Source organism: Meleagris gallopavo, chromosome 6, assembly GCF_000146605.3.
Source record: "Meleagris gallopavo isolate NT-WF06-2002-E0010 breed Aviagen turkey brand Nicholas breeding stock chromosome 6, Turkey_5.1, whole genome shotgun sequence".
Taxonomy (NCBI): Eukaryota; Metazoa; Chordata; class Aves; order Galliformes; family Phasianidae; genus Meleagris; species Meleagris gallopavo.
The window spans coordinates 24,123,511-24,138,291 of NC_015016.2; the positions used below are offsets into that span (position 1 = coordinate 24,123,511).

The 14,781-nt window shown below is 36.1% G+C and overlaps 1 protein-coding gene across 2 annotated transcripts in view; it reads right to left on the bottom strand.

Moving 5' to 3' along the window:
* LOC100545114 (macrophage mannose receptor 1-like) overlaps nucleotides 1–14,781 on the bottom strand; it is a 29,406-nt gene that overhangs the window by 3,205 nt on the left and 11,420 nt on the right. Inside the window, exons 14-28 of one of the 2 annotated variants that reach the window (XM_031553904.1) lie at nucleotides 14,127–14,208; nucleotides 12,836–12,980; nucleotides 11,895–11,930; nucleotides 11,597–11,772; nucleotides 10,667–10,734; nucleotides 9,886–9,986; nucleotides 8,635–8,771; nucleotides 7,537–7,651; nucleotides 6,761–6,957; nucleotides 5,529–5,619; nucleotides 3,980–4,212; nucleotides 2,984–3,149; nucleotides 1,636–1,788; nucleotides 1,163–1,279; nucleotides 518–679 (exon numbers count right to left, since the gene is read on the bottom strand). In XM_031553904.1, the coding sequence (XP_031409764.1) occupies nucleotides 518–679; nucleotides 1,163–1,279; nucleotides 1,636–1,788; nucleotides 2,984–3,149; nucleotides 3,980–4,212; nucleotides 5,529–5,619; nucleotides 6,761–6,957; nucleotides 7,537–7,651; nucleotides 8,635–8,771; nucleotides 9,886–9,986; nucleotides 10,667–10,734; nucleotides 11,597–11,772; nucleotides 11,895–11,930; nucleotides 12,836–12,980; nucleotides 14,127–14,208 (1,979 nt within the window). Of the gene's footprint in view, nucleotides 1–517; nucleotides 680–1,162; nucleotides 1,280–1,635; nucleotides 1,789–2,983; nucleotides 3,150–3,979; nucleotides 4,216–5,528; nucleotides 5,620–6,760; nucleotides 6,958–7,536; nucleotides 7,652–8,634; nucleotides 8,772–9,885; nucleotides 9,987–10,666; nucleotides 10,735–11,596; nucleotides 11,773–11,894; nucleotides 11,931–12,835; nucleotides 12,981–14,126; nucleotides 14,209–14,781 lie in introns of both variants that reach the window. The other variant, XM_019616409.2, reaches the window with a different exon arrangement.

The following is a 14,781-nucleotide window of genomic DNA, read 5'->3' on the forward strand; positions in this document are numbered from 1 at the left end:
GCCAAAAGTTTTGAGAAATTCTGATGAGACAGGCTCTATAGTGACTTTCTTTACATTTTCATATAACAGATAGTGCTCATGATACTATTAGTCAACAAAACCAATGGATCTTTTAGTATTCTTCAGGCATTAATGTTTTTTGAAGTTATTAAATCAGGCCCAGTATTACATCAGTTTTTGAGATAGTATTTGAGTACAGCACACTTGAAAAGAAAGCTTGAATACTCAGATGAATTCCTCCTTCCAAGAGTATAACAACTATGACAATACTTAAACCTTTTCCAGGAACTAAGTTTGCACAAGAATCTTCATTAGATAGTAGAAATTTTCTGAAAGTCTCATTCTCAACCTAGAGCATATACAGTTCATACAAGAGCAGACACTGCTGCTAAAATAATAACAAATATCTGGAAAAGTGGGATATGTCAAATCAAACCATCAGAAATAATTTCCAGACTTGTGATATAGAGGTATGACAGCTAGTAGTAAAGTGGTGGGCTCTATTTTTAGGACTTACCTTTGGGTTTCTTGCAGATAAATCCTTTTTCAGAATAGCAGTCAGCATTTTCCCAGTAACCAGATGGTGCAGTCATTTCCACACAGTGGTGCTCCTCATCAGACTCTTTCTCCTCCCAGTTGACAAAGTCCATTGCAGCATTATCCAACCACAACCACTTGTCTAAAGAGAAAGATATATATAGTAATAAATTTTAAAATTTACCACACAGATGTTTTAATACCACAGAAAATTACTTCAAAAATGTCACATTTTTCAATAGGAGATATTGTCATTTTTTCTTACTGGAAGATCATTGAAGAAAGGTATAAATGCTACAATAAAACTGCAGAAAATTACTACAGGGATAATTGTATTTCATTAATTAGCATCCACAATGGCTATAGACAATGAGAAATGCCAGAGTAGAAGAGAATTCCTTAAAATTACAACTGGAAAAAAAATTAAGCATTTGAGTTCTGGAAATTGTTAAAGTTGTCCATATTTCAAAAGTAGCACCACAGAATTAAATATCAAAATAGAGGGACTGCTAGAATTCAAGCACCATCCATTGTGAGTTCACTTTTCCGAAAAAAGACTTCATGAAAAGGCAGTATAGATAAAAATGCCTTACAAATAAGTTAAATATTGAAAGTAAGGTATTACCATCCATATTTCTGTAAAGTCCTATCCAGAAGCCTCCTACTTTGTTTCCAAGTAGCTGTATTGTATGGATCAGAAAGTCAGATTCATCCACATCTTCTACTGAAACCAGTGTAGCACCTGAAAGGCATTAACAAGCAAATGACCACAATCTAGGCAAACAACCACTGGAATGATCTCCTCTTCTAAGGCTGTAAAAATGATAACTTTTGAAAGTTTTATGCATGCTAGCTTCACCCATTTCTTCTTCAGAAGTTGTACTTGATCCTTATGTGTCTTTTGCAACTAGGAGCTGTTTGTGATTCTATGATTTTTATGAGGACAGTACCCCTGTTGGTGGTGGCCATGGTTCCCCATCACTGCCTCAATTTAAATAAATATTTTTAATGGTATTCTAAAATCAATGTTTTTATATTTCTGTGTAGAATTTGTATAAGTCCTTTGTAAAGATCACGTCAGTTGACAAAGTCTCTTACCTAAATGAGTGCACTTGAGGGAGGCCTGGGCCCACCTTGTCGCTGCTGAAGCCTCAATGTAGTAGCAGTGCCCATGGTAAGGGATCCAAGCTTGCAGGTCAGCTGCTTCAGGGCATTCACCAGACAGCTGAGCAGGCTCAGTTGGAGCTACAACTAAAGAAGATTGAAATTGGTCGGAAAGTCTAAAATTGGTATTGCATTGTGAGCAACACATGAAGTGGGGTATGCGTATAAATGGAGCACAATTTCTACCAGCAAGCATTAACTACCTCAAACTCTACTCTTGACTCTTCTTCTATGCCCCGGCTCAGAAAACAGAGAGATCTAGGCATCCAGAATTGTGAAACATCTACTCTCCAGCCACATTCCTTAAGACATGGAAACAAATCACATTCTATAATGCTTATCTGGCTTGGCAGCACTGTGAGGAAAAGAAACCCTGAGCGATAAGGATTCATATCTTAAATTTGCATTCTCACATTACAGCAAGTTGTTGCAAGCTAACAAATTGTCAATATCACAGTCCCATATTTTATGGCTGCTGCAGTCCATGTGTGGTCACTTTATATAAATGAGCCATCAGTTTAACATGTCACTGCCAAATCAGTTTATTTATCATGTGTATAACTCACTTCTTTGGTTCTTGCACTGCATATGAAGACCAAATGTATGTCTAGAAAGTTTAACTCAGAAGTCCCTTTCAGGTGTTTAAGCCTGTCTTGAATCTCACATATGGAAGAGACTCTATTGTATAGCTTCAAAGTCAAGCCTCCTTAATTGAGGAGGGAAACAACATGCTTCTGCAAAATCTACAAATAAACATAACTCTGGAATACCTCTACCTGGAATTAAAGTCTCATTCACATTACCAAGGCTCTTATGCCTAGATCAGAACTGCTTTAGCTCTAACAATAGCAAATGGAAGGAAAATTCTTGCTAGCATTTTGGTTGCCAATGTGACATCAGAGCATGAACTTGTCCAGGTGTTGCTGTCCATGCAGGTGGTGAAAGCTCCAGCACTTACTTACGTTACACAATCTCAAGTATGATTTATGCCCACATCTCAGAAAGAGGAAAAATACCTGAAGAACAGAGTTTCATCTTATGCAAACAGTTATGACTACTTAAAAGCAGAGCAGCCATATCCATTTCTCCAAAAGGCTTTCATGTGCCTTAGACTTGAGCTCATATACCGTCTAATAGAAAACTTCCAGATTCTGCATGGAGGTAGACAGTATTTTGAAGTTTACTGCTATGAGGATTTTAACCTAAGCCATAACAAAGCCTCTAGGTTTAGGCAAAGTAGTGGAATTAAGAATGTGTCTTTTGAATGATTACATTCACTTACCATTTGATTTCTTACAAACTGAGAAGTATGTTTCTTGGCAAGGCGCTGTTTTCCAGGTACCATCAAGGTCTAGATAGACACAAGCATTTTTCTTCTTTGGCTCCTCTGCTGCCCACTTAGTGAATCTGGTTTTCCAGTTATCAGTCCATTTGTAATAACTCCTAGTCTGAAAACAGTTAAGCTTTGATAATAAAGTTCTGTGGTGTTTATAGCATAAAAAACTCAGCCACATAACGTTCCATTTTTATTTGAGATTTTCAAGAAAAAACAAATAAACAGGTGCTGTTCTGTTGTTTTAAACACTATTCACAGTACCAATGTCACTGGCAGCTATAGTTACTTAAGAACTAAGAATTAATCATATTCAATGATGCATTACTGTCAAGAGGATTTTTTGAAATTAAAACAAGCTTATAAAACATGGTAAGAAACTCCCATAAGTCAATCTTAAATTATTTACCTATATAAGAGAAGCAATTACAATTAACTCACCCCTGGTATTCTGCTTTAAATTTAGACTGAGCAATTTGGTGAGTAAAGATTACTTGATATTTAACAGTCAAGATCATCCATAAAATCTCTAATACTCATAGCAACTATTATGATATAAATAAGAGTTACAAGAAGCCCTATATATGGCAGAGAGCTGCAATGGCTTTCAAAACAGCTAATGGCTTCTGCACAGTAGCTACACTTGGCTTGTGACACTCAGTCTGTAATATTATTTCTGTTACCATTTCTTTTATTATTTCTGGAGCTTTTTCTTTGTATTAGTTCCAACCTTCTCAACCTCTTTTGTGATTTCTTTCCTCTGGACTTGGTGCATGAAAGCCTGTAATCAGTTTTCATGGGGCCATTAGAAATTCATGTACACACATGGTGTAACCACCAACAGGATGGTTATTTCAGAATTGCTATAAGCTGAGCATCCAACAGAAACAAAAGAAGCAGAAGAGTTCACTGAGCACCTGAACCCCACATCTGTCCAACACTTACAGTATTGCTTTTAAGGCCAATCCATACAGGTTTTCCATATTTCTGTATCTGGATCCAAAGGAATGAATGGATGTAGGCATCTAAAATGCTTGCAAGTTCTGCATGTTGCTCTTGACAGTTTCTTCTGGCCTCTTCCCATTGCATTTTAGATGAGACAATTAGATAGCTGCTATCACCATAGTGGACAAAGTCAGAAGATGGATTTGTTGCTGGTAAGTTAAACTGTGCAGTAACTACTGAACAAAAATAAGATGCGTGAATTTAAACAGACCACTGATAGCCAGTATAAAAGAAATTTAAAAAAATACAATGTTCAAAATATCCATAAGTTAAATTATTCATTTAGGTTGATGAACAATAGGTAAAATAAAACCAAATAAACAAAAACCCTTGTAAAACAAAAGCCAAATTTGTTAATGTAAAAAAACAGACTAAAATCCTGAGTGCCATGAAGTAGACAGTATACTTGCTGGATGCCAGACTAGTGTAGAAATTTCCCTTATAAATTGAATATTTGTGTTCCCATAATTCAAAATATTTTGACTACATCTGGATATCTGAATACACACTTATTTCAGGTCACTGGCAGGGGAGGGTTTGGGAATGGCCTTTAAGACATTTACTGTTGTTCTCTGTTAGCACAACTTGAGACAGTTAATGTTAATAGATTGCTGTTGACTAAGTCATTAACCTGTCTATTAGGACTGTGTGAATGTTGTCTGCACAGCTGAGTGGAGCAATGTTTATTTCTGCCCTGTGAATCAACAGATTGTAGAGAACAGCTGTACCTGAGATAAAATGAGACAACAGTGCCTTCTTGAAACTCTGTTTGCTGTGCAGGAAGATGGGGTTCATACAAACAAGTTAGCTATGTTGAGAGCATACAGGCTGGAGCAGCTGACTGAAGAGTGGACAGCTATTTTATTTATTTTTTTTACCAATGGTGTGATAAAGGTGAGGCTGTTTTGTTATCTGTGCTTTTGGTCCATTCCCATTGCATGTCTGGGCTACAATGATTTGCATAACTACAATTCTATAGCAGGAAAATAAACATACATTTCTTGTTTTGATATAAAAATATTCTTTGAAGATGAAGACACCACCAAGAGACAGTACATTTTATTAGAGTTCCTAAAACATTGGGCAGAAGAGTTTCAATAGAAGAAGATTATATCTTCTCAGATACAGCCAGAAGTAATGGGGGTATCACTGCAAGTTCCTCATTTTACTCTGCACTTTAAGAGTATGTCTAAGCATCTTCTATTTCACTAAGAAGACATCTTTTCACGTATTATTCTCTAGCATTATTCATGATTTAGGTACAAAATCCCAGTTAAGACAGTGTTTCCTCTCCAATAATTTCTGTGGAACAAATTATACTTTAGAAAAAAAGTTTTGTCTTAAGACTGGAGGAGCTTTTAAAATCAGAGAGATTTGGAATGACATTCAAAGCTAGAAAAAGTGACAACAGTTTGCAGTGCATTTTATATTGTTTTTATATAATCGAGATGCTTAACCTATTTAGGAGACTGGCTTAAGCAAAACTCACGTGAATTCATTTGGCATACGTAGCCTCTCTTGTTGTCACAGCTATCATCTCTCCATTTGCCATCTAATTTTATCACGAAAACACAATCTGTCTGAAAAAGAAGGCAATGTAAACAGTCATTAGAAAAGGCAAACACTGTACAGTGAGATGAAAATCCTGTGCTCCTAGTGCAAGCCTTGTGATGGAGAGGAGAAGAGCTTACTGAGCACCTATGTCGTTGGATCAGTTTGACAAGATTCTTGACAAATGATCCGTCCTGATATTTATTAGTGACCCATTTGAACCAGACTCTCACTGATGCCAAAATCTAAAAGAAAAGTCTATAAAAATAAGACTGTCATTACAGTCTTCTCAATTCTGATTATTATTATTATCATTATATAGATTTACTTCTGAGAATTCACGTGTATGAAAAAACATATATGAATTATTACTAAAAGCACTGCTCTGGATTTATCATAAGTTGACTATTTTGCAGAAAGCATGCACTTTCTATCAGTTGTTTGTAGCCTTTATCAAGGTATCACTATCAGATATCTTCAGGAGCAACAAAAATTTCCCTTTACTTCCTTATTTTTAATTACTTCAAAATTTCCTCTAGATGGTTCCCCTAGTTTCAGGATTGGTCTTGCCCATCTTTTTGTATTTTATCTGAGTTTATTTGTTATGCTGACTTGAATGAGTTTTGGCACATGTTAAGAATCTCCAGTGACCACCAGCTGCCTACTATTTCTGCAGAAACTCCTTCAGAAAAGAGATTTAACTTCAACAAAACAAATGCCCTTTAGTTGAAGGTATCCTTCTATACCATCAGAAACTAATAAAAAAGTTGAAATCACATTAACCAGGAAATGGGAAACACATGGAAAAATTAGCTTTGGACCTTAATTTGTTTTTTTTTTTTTTTTTCCATCACTTTTATATATTTTGTGTTGCCACTAATGCTAGTGGTAGTGCAGTTTTGGAGGGAACTGATGTAATGTATGTCTTTGTTTTTGTTTGTTTGTTTTTATTTTTTTTTTTAATTGTTGTTTTGCAATAGCTCAGACCTTTTGTCCTTCTTCTTCAGAATTTCTGCCAAATATTTTTGGTAAATTTGGAATGTACTTTACTAAGGTCCATTCCGCTGGCTAAAGGACCTGTTTCAACATTTTGTTATTGTTTCTGTAACTTTCCTTTTAGGAAAATTATCTGGCTGCCTAAGATACAGCGGCTAATTATATTTTCCATACCTCCACAGTCTTATCTTCCAACAATTCAAACTCATAAAAGTCAAAGAAGCTTTGTTTGGTTTCTGGTGCACCTTCAACCCAATTGGTGTAGGAAACGGTGCTCCCATCTGCCCAAAGAAATGTAGATTCTCTGTTGATATCATTCATCCCAATCCAAACATTGGTTGTAGCATCCTTTAAATGATAGTAGACAAAAGCTAGAGGGAAGCAAAAACTTCTTATTAACGAAAGTTCATCATGACTCATCCAAACCAGGAAGAAATGTGGACAAGCCTAGAACAGCAGCCAAATTAGAAGGATAACATTTCCCAGTACAGAGCACATCATCTTTTAATTAAGTGCTTAGAAAATCATCTCTGGAACATATATTAAACAAGCATTAAGGCTGGGAAAAGCAGCCAAAGAAAAAATTCTGGAGCAAGTTAGAAAATGTCCCTTTCCTTACATTGTATGCATATGTAGCAAATCGGAAAAATACTATTGACAGTGAGAGAAAAAAAATAGTTAGTCTCAGGAATTTGGACAACCTCACTCAAAACAGACTGGAAGTTTCTCAAAAAACAGGTAATGGAAAGAATTAGAAACACGCATGTTATTTCTTACATGAAACATGATTTAGCAAATCTTTCACACTTCAGAATTAAAACATAAACTGACCTGGTAAATAAGCCATTCTCAGCAGATAATTTTGTAATATGTATTCAAGAGTTTAGCACATTCCTTAGTAGGATGTTGATATTTTTGAGAGCATGTTTCAGGAGAGCCCATATACATACCTTGCACTTGCTGATTCGGTACGGAAGCCAGGTTTCCTCCCAGATGAGTACAAACTTCTCGTGCATCATGCCATGCCAACTTTCTTGTTGTATTGGAGGCAAATATTTTGAAACACTGGGGAGGGGGGGAAAAAAAGCAACCATTCATTCAAACTAATGGAGATGGAAACTGTTGATTGTGAATACTATCAATTAGCTATAGGATGCACAGTTCTCTAGAAAAATAAAGGTGCTAGAATAATTGACATATTTCAAGAGTAATAAGTCAGTGATGTGCAAGATCTTTAAGCATGTATGTCCAGTGAGGTAGATATTTGGCCCCTTTCTTCGGACAAGGCGTAATCCAGGAACTGAGTATCACTTGAATTACTCATAACAATGTGAGGTATATAATCCTGCTATACATTTCCTTCTGCCTGCCCCTTACTGTAAGAGAAAGATCATTTAAGTTCAGTGGCTTTGGGTAATACAGTTGCAGAAAGTGATTGCCACTGCTCCCTGTCGGGCTTCCAGTGACTGTGACAATATCTGCTCACTGTGTGAAACTGCATGAAATACTATTTGCCATCTTTACCTAAAGTTCTTGGGATGCAATTGCAGTGCGGAGTATGTACATCAAGTAAAACAGCTTTCAACTCCAATTGGTACAAATACTTTTGTCACAGCAATGAGGACTTCCAGAACAAGACTGTATGTAAAATCATGCTCAAAACAATTTCAGTTTGGGATAATATGTCTGAACTGAAAGCTTTGGGAACTCTTATACAAGCCAGCAGATTTGCTCAAATGAATTCCTTCTAAATCATTCCACCTGAAGGGTTTTTTTCCCAAGCCCAATCATTAAAAACTTCAGTTCGCAACATAAATACATAACACAGGAGAGAAACAGAAGTATTATGCAGTAACAATATACTGTGTTTGTCTATGAAGTTAGATGTCTATAGTTACCTCCAGAGAGGTCCTGGTATACTGTCAGCATACATTGACTGGATAATTACTCCTTTGTTTCATAATAACAAAAGCATACTTTTGTGATTACAGTTCTTTTTTTCAGTCCCGCTGCCATATGGAATTCACTTAAGATACTTATTGATGTACCTTGTTGTTAAAGAAAAGCCAACTTTCTGGACATCCTCCAGGAGGAAGTGGAGAAGAAAGTGTTGAATTAATAGAACTGTTATGTCTTTCACATACAAATCTATTGGGGACACCACAGTTTACATCATTCCACAAGCCTAAAAATAGATTGAATAAACAAGTTAAGATGTTATAGCATTTGCAAAAATCTCTTCCTATTTCGAATAAGAGTGTAATCTCTACTTTTCAGACCATCAAAGTGAGTAAAAGAGAACTCATACTACATTTATGAACTTAAACATCTTCCTTTTGTAAACAGTATGTGCTTTAGCTGCTCTGCACCATCAGTCTGTGGGCTCCTTGCTTAGCAATTGCAAAAAGAACAAAAGACAGGAAAAAAAAAGAGCAAATATCCTGGTTACTGATTAACTTCATTCTGATTTCACATTAAGTTGTCAAAGTAGGAGAATTACAGGAGGCAGATGATGAGAAAAAATACAAACATCTGATGAACTTTTTTTTTTTTAAATCAGAACACGATGTACTCTTTATATTTCAGTCTGCAATTTTATCTGAGAGCAAAGTAACCATGGCAGCTTTGAATGAGCCAGTTGAAGCTCTTACAGTAGCTCAGCTGTAGCCCCTTATGTTTAATTTGAACTGCTTGACCCTGCTGTTCCTCCTCTTCCAGGGCTCTGCACAGTGCCCATACCTGCTTATGATTTGTTCAGGCCATGGCATCACTACATTGCAGGGAGCAGAGGTAATACAACATAAAGAAAACATGCAAAATGTATGAGATAGAACATTCCAGATCAATCTGAGAGCATAGCGTAGTCTTCAAACATTATAAAATGTTTGTTATCTATCTTCTTATTGGCTTGTACCTTAAACTTCCCCTTTTTTTTGTTTTGCAGCTAAGTCATAAATACTTTCTTAAGTTCACAGCAGTGAATATAGGCTCCACTCATCTATCAATTTTTTACTCAGAGCAGTAGTGCAGAGCACGTAATATGCAATGTCAATCTCTTGAGCCCAGAGAGGTACCTGCATTAAATTACACATGGGACTAAAGTCTCCCCATACTGAATACATAGACTCTTCTATGGCTGGAGCTTATGTCAGTCATTGTATCTTGTTGGCTTGTCCCTCTTAAGGAACTGCAGAAAATAGCACTAAGATTGTATGGCCACTAACAGCAGAAGTTAGCCAGAATCAATTATAATCCAAAAGGAGAGAAGTAAAGTCTAACAGTTTAATCTTATTATCTACCTTGCTTTGAAAACATTACCACACAATGTTCCTCATTATTTGCAAAGTTAGGCTCATTAGGAGCCCAGGCCACATACGTTACTGGAGTCCCATCTATCCAGCTTAAAGAAAAGATACACAAAAAATTATTAATTAATACTCTTTCAGTTATTAGATAAGAATCCTAATGAACATTTCACAAAGACAAAATCCATAAGCATTTATAGGAACTGGCAAAAACTGTTAAGATTTTTTCTCTTTGATTTTCAAATCAAATTTAATTATTCAAATTTGAAGAAATTTGTGTAAGATATCGCTGGCTGCAGTATAGAAAAAGAAAACATCGAGAATATTTTCCATTGGCAGGCAGGAGTGGTCAACCATCATCTAATATCAGAAACTAATATTCAGTTAGCCATAGTAAACAATGCAGAGGATATTAGAAGTTTAATTTATCTTAATTTCTTCACACTGAATCATCTACTTAGTATTACATTCTTCAATCTGAGTATTCTTGATGTTTCTGTAGATGCAAAAAATACCTCCAGTTCATGGGGCCAATCTTTGAAATAGAAAGCATAAGAGTCCAGCTGCCAAAAAATGCTCCTTCCATTTTTCTTCTTGGGGAAACCTACTGGAACTTAGTCTGTTCTAGGATTATTTGCTTTTGCTTTGTACTTGTTAAACATACAACCGCCTTCAGTCCTTGTCCTTGATAAACACCACATTTAGTACCTCTGACTTCATATAATAGTTTGCTTCTGCATATTACAGATATTACAATGTGATTATCTTAACTTACCTAAATGTTTTATCCACACTAATTTTTAAACCAATGAAGTATTGTTCTGACTCTGTCCTGTATTTATCCTAAAACAGAAAGAAACTATTTTAAGGACTTGGGGGTTCTAGTGAATGAAAAGCTGGACATGAGCTAGCAGTGTGCATGTGCAGCCCAAAAAGCCAAATAGTATCCTCAGCCACATCAACAGAGGGATGGGCAGCAGAACAAGGAAGGTGATCACCCCCTTTACTCTGCTCTTGTGAGGCCTCATCTGGAGTATAAGAAGGGTGTCAGAGCAGATACAGAGAAGGCCACAAAGATTCTCAGAGGGCTGGAACACCATTCCTATGAAAAAGGTTTAAGTGAGCTGGGCTAGTTTAGCTTGGAGGAGTCTCCACAGAGACCTCATTGCAGCCTTCCACAGTAGTTTAATGGAGCTTATAAGAAGGAGAGAGATTGATATTTTCATGGTCTAGTAGTGATAGGACAAGAGGGGATAGCTTTAAAAGAATAGAAGGGAGATTTAGATTAGATATTAGGAAGAAATTAATTACTCAGAGAGCAGTGAGGCACTGGCACAGCTGCCCGGAGAAACTGTGAATACCCTATTCCTGGAATGTTTGAGGCCAGGGTGGATGGGGCCCTGGGCCTGATCTATGGGTAGCAGCCTTGCCCATGGCAGGGGGTTGGGACAAAATGATCTTTAAGATGATTTCCAACTTGAACCATTCTATATTTTTATGATAATTTCAAAAAAATTCTTTGATGTAAAACAAGTAGAAAAGCACGTGCCAAGTGGGAAAAAACAAATCACCCAGAACAAAAAATAGCATTTTGTTGGGGGATTTCAATGGTCTCAGTTACATTTAATTGGTGAAAATACCATTAGCTCTATTTCTAAGATAATTCAAGGCTGTCAAAATGTTTCTACACTGTACTGGTTCTTACATTTTTTATCAGAGCTCTCTGTATGAACCTCCTTTCACTATTACTACTAATTACAGCAAGATCTGCAGAATTCATCCTGCAAAACTCTCGGGCTTCTTCCATGGAGACTTGTTCTTTGCTGATGTAGTATAGCTTATCTTCGTACATGACCCATCCATCCACAGTGGTTTTATACTCTGGAAGACAAATAAGATAGCCTTAAGTTCTTCATTTGTAGGACATAAAAATTCATTTGAGAGTAACAATTTTGATTTTAAAAAATGATGAAAAAAATGATTAAATGCATACAAAAACCTACCATATGTGTCAATTGGTTCAGGTTTTGGCATCACTCCTGCAAAACAACAGAACAGAAGCTATAATGTGGCAATTTTTCTGTGAGTGACTGCAAGGAACCAAGCAAGAACTAAAGCAGACTTTTGCACTCCTTTTCCGTTGACTAGGAAAGAAACAAGCTTAGCTACAAATTTCAACTATGCATTATGAAAAATACATAGTCTTATAATTTTATATCATAAGCTGTGCTTCATTTCAGCAAAAAATCCATAGATGGATTGCTTACCTGTTGAGATCAACATTAATTAAAACAGTCTCCTGAGCTATGAACCACAGTAGATTTATCTGAAACATTTTAAGCTTTGGTTTTATATTCTGTTTACTGATGCTCCAGTAAATGTACCATTTTCTTGATGGTATAATTTTCCAAAGGGGTCTTCTCATAAATAGGATGAAAATTAACTCTAGATTTACTAGATTTACACTTTTCTTTTACTAAGTGACTTCAACACAAACTTTTCTAATGGAGCTTTCCCTTAGGAAAGCCATCTCCTGTTGTAATTAGCAGTAAATCCAGTCAGATCTCAAGAAAAAGTACATTTGTACACCAGACATTTTTTAGATTTTTCCGGCTTTATCCACGATCAGTGCTGTAAGGAAGACGCAACTCCTTACTTCCTACATCAAAAGCACACAAACAAAAAATTATTTTACAAAATGTTTGCAATCTATTAAGCACCATTATTTATACACTGCTATTTACATGAAGAAATTAATTCATTTATTCTTATCATCTGTCATTGAAAAATCCTGGCCTGTATTATGTTACCTAATTTTCTTGGCATGCATTTGGAAAAATCATCGTTTTCAAAATTTTGTATCTTTCTCCAGCAAATTAGATCAGAAAGCAAAGATTTTAAAAAGTTATTTAAGCTTCCTGACTAAAGAGAATAATAAATCTACCTTTTTTAATTTGACAAACCCAGTCATGCTGCTCTTCGCAGAGTGAAAGAAGCCATTGCCCAGAATATGTTCTACCATTGATTACACCACAGAACATGTGTCCTCCTGCACTTCTTGGATGATCACTCCAGTCTGTGTACCTAACCTATAAAAGAAATAATCTTTTGATCGGTTTCAGCAGCTATACTATCCACTGGCAAAAAAAAACACAAAGATTCTGTATCTTACTAAGAGGAGTACAAATATAGAAAAAGAAATAGGTGTAAGTATTTTTACAATGGGTCAATGTCAGTAATTTGGAGATCAGGTTGTCTTGCCATGGAGGACTTTTCTTATTGTTCATATCTCAAACACCAGACACAGTCAGAATAAAAATGGGCATATGCACTGCTGCTAATAAACTTCATCTAGCAGAAGACTTCACTCCGACCCACTCTCACTGTTCCTACACAGGCATTGTAGCTTTCACTACGATGATTGTGACCTGGTTCAAAACGATATTGTGCAACAGCCATCTGGTAGCAGTGACCATAACATTCTTCAATTCAGCTCTCACCGCTTTCTCTCTCTCAGTTAATGAGGACAGGAACATGGCTTCTGGGAGGGAAGCCATGTCTTAGAAATCTGGTGAAGTTAGCTCTGAAGGAACTCTCATCCAAACAGGAAGGAAGAACTGTTTGATAAAAGCTACTTGGGATTTTGAACAAAGTTCTCTTTCCAAAAACTTTTAAACTAAGGCATTAGTTTCCATAAGAGGAAAGGTCATTGCATGGATCAAAAAATAGGAAATAGAGTGCAAATAGGAAATGTAAGAGCATTTGGACATAATAAAAAGTGGAATTCTGTAGGAACATCATGTAGGAATACAGATCTCGGATCTGTTTCTGAAAGTCCCTGATCCTCTGCTTACTGGAAAATGCAGGAGGATACTGAGAAATACATCTGTTGCATGCTTAGTTCTTTATATATTTCTCACCAGAGAATGGATACAAGATCTGGTATGACCAAGTTTTATGTTGTGATGCTGTGTGTTAATACTACATTTTTGGAAAAGAAAATATATTGGAAGACTGTGCAGAAAGCTGCAGACTGTAGTGAGATGCCAATTATTTCCATGTGTTCAAATGCGTTGCTGTGATTTTACTGATGGTAATAAAGGTTAACAGCCATATAAATGTTTGCAGGATTAGCATTCTCTTTGAAGAGGAGAACAGTAAAAAGTCAAAAAGCACATGTACAAACACCAAGACGTCTTAACTAAATAAATCTGATGAAAAATTGAAGTACTTACAGGAGAGCCATCACTCCAGGCAAATCCTTCATCTGGATTCAAGGAAAATATACCAAGCCAAACTGTTTCAAAACTACAGTGACTGACTCAAACACAAATTATAAAACAGAACAGTTTGTAAACACTTATGCAAACAACATCCAGGTTACACATCATTAAACTGTCTAAAGCATTTTCCAAAGTGCAGTGAAGTAGTATTAATTATTCTATTAGCTTTGGTGAAGGCTATACTTATGTATATGTTCTCCATAGAAATATCTAATATTTTTCTCCCTATTACCTGCCTTACCAGCCTCTATGATACAATTTCCCTGCAGTTTACAAATGCTTATTATACTCACTGGGATTCACAGTTCAAATGTGCTGATGCAACAGCTGTAATTGGCAGTGCACTAGCCCTGCATTCACAACCTATACAAACACTGTTGTATTAACTTAGAAATGTAACTGAAGCCTTTAAAAACATGCTAGTAATTGTTGTATACTTTAGACAAGGGATGCTTCTTGAACAAAGCAAGATAATAGAATTCTAAAACCATGTGGGTTGGTAAAGAACTTCAAGAATATCAGGTCCCTAACTAATCATCAATACCATAGCAATGGAGCTGTAAGAATAGCTGACACTGTAGCACTGCTAACTGCTATATGAACAGTC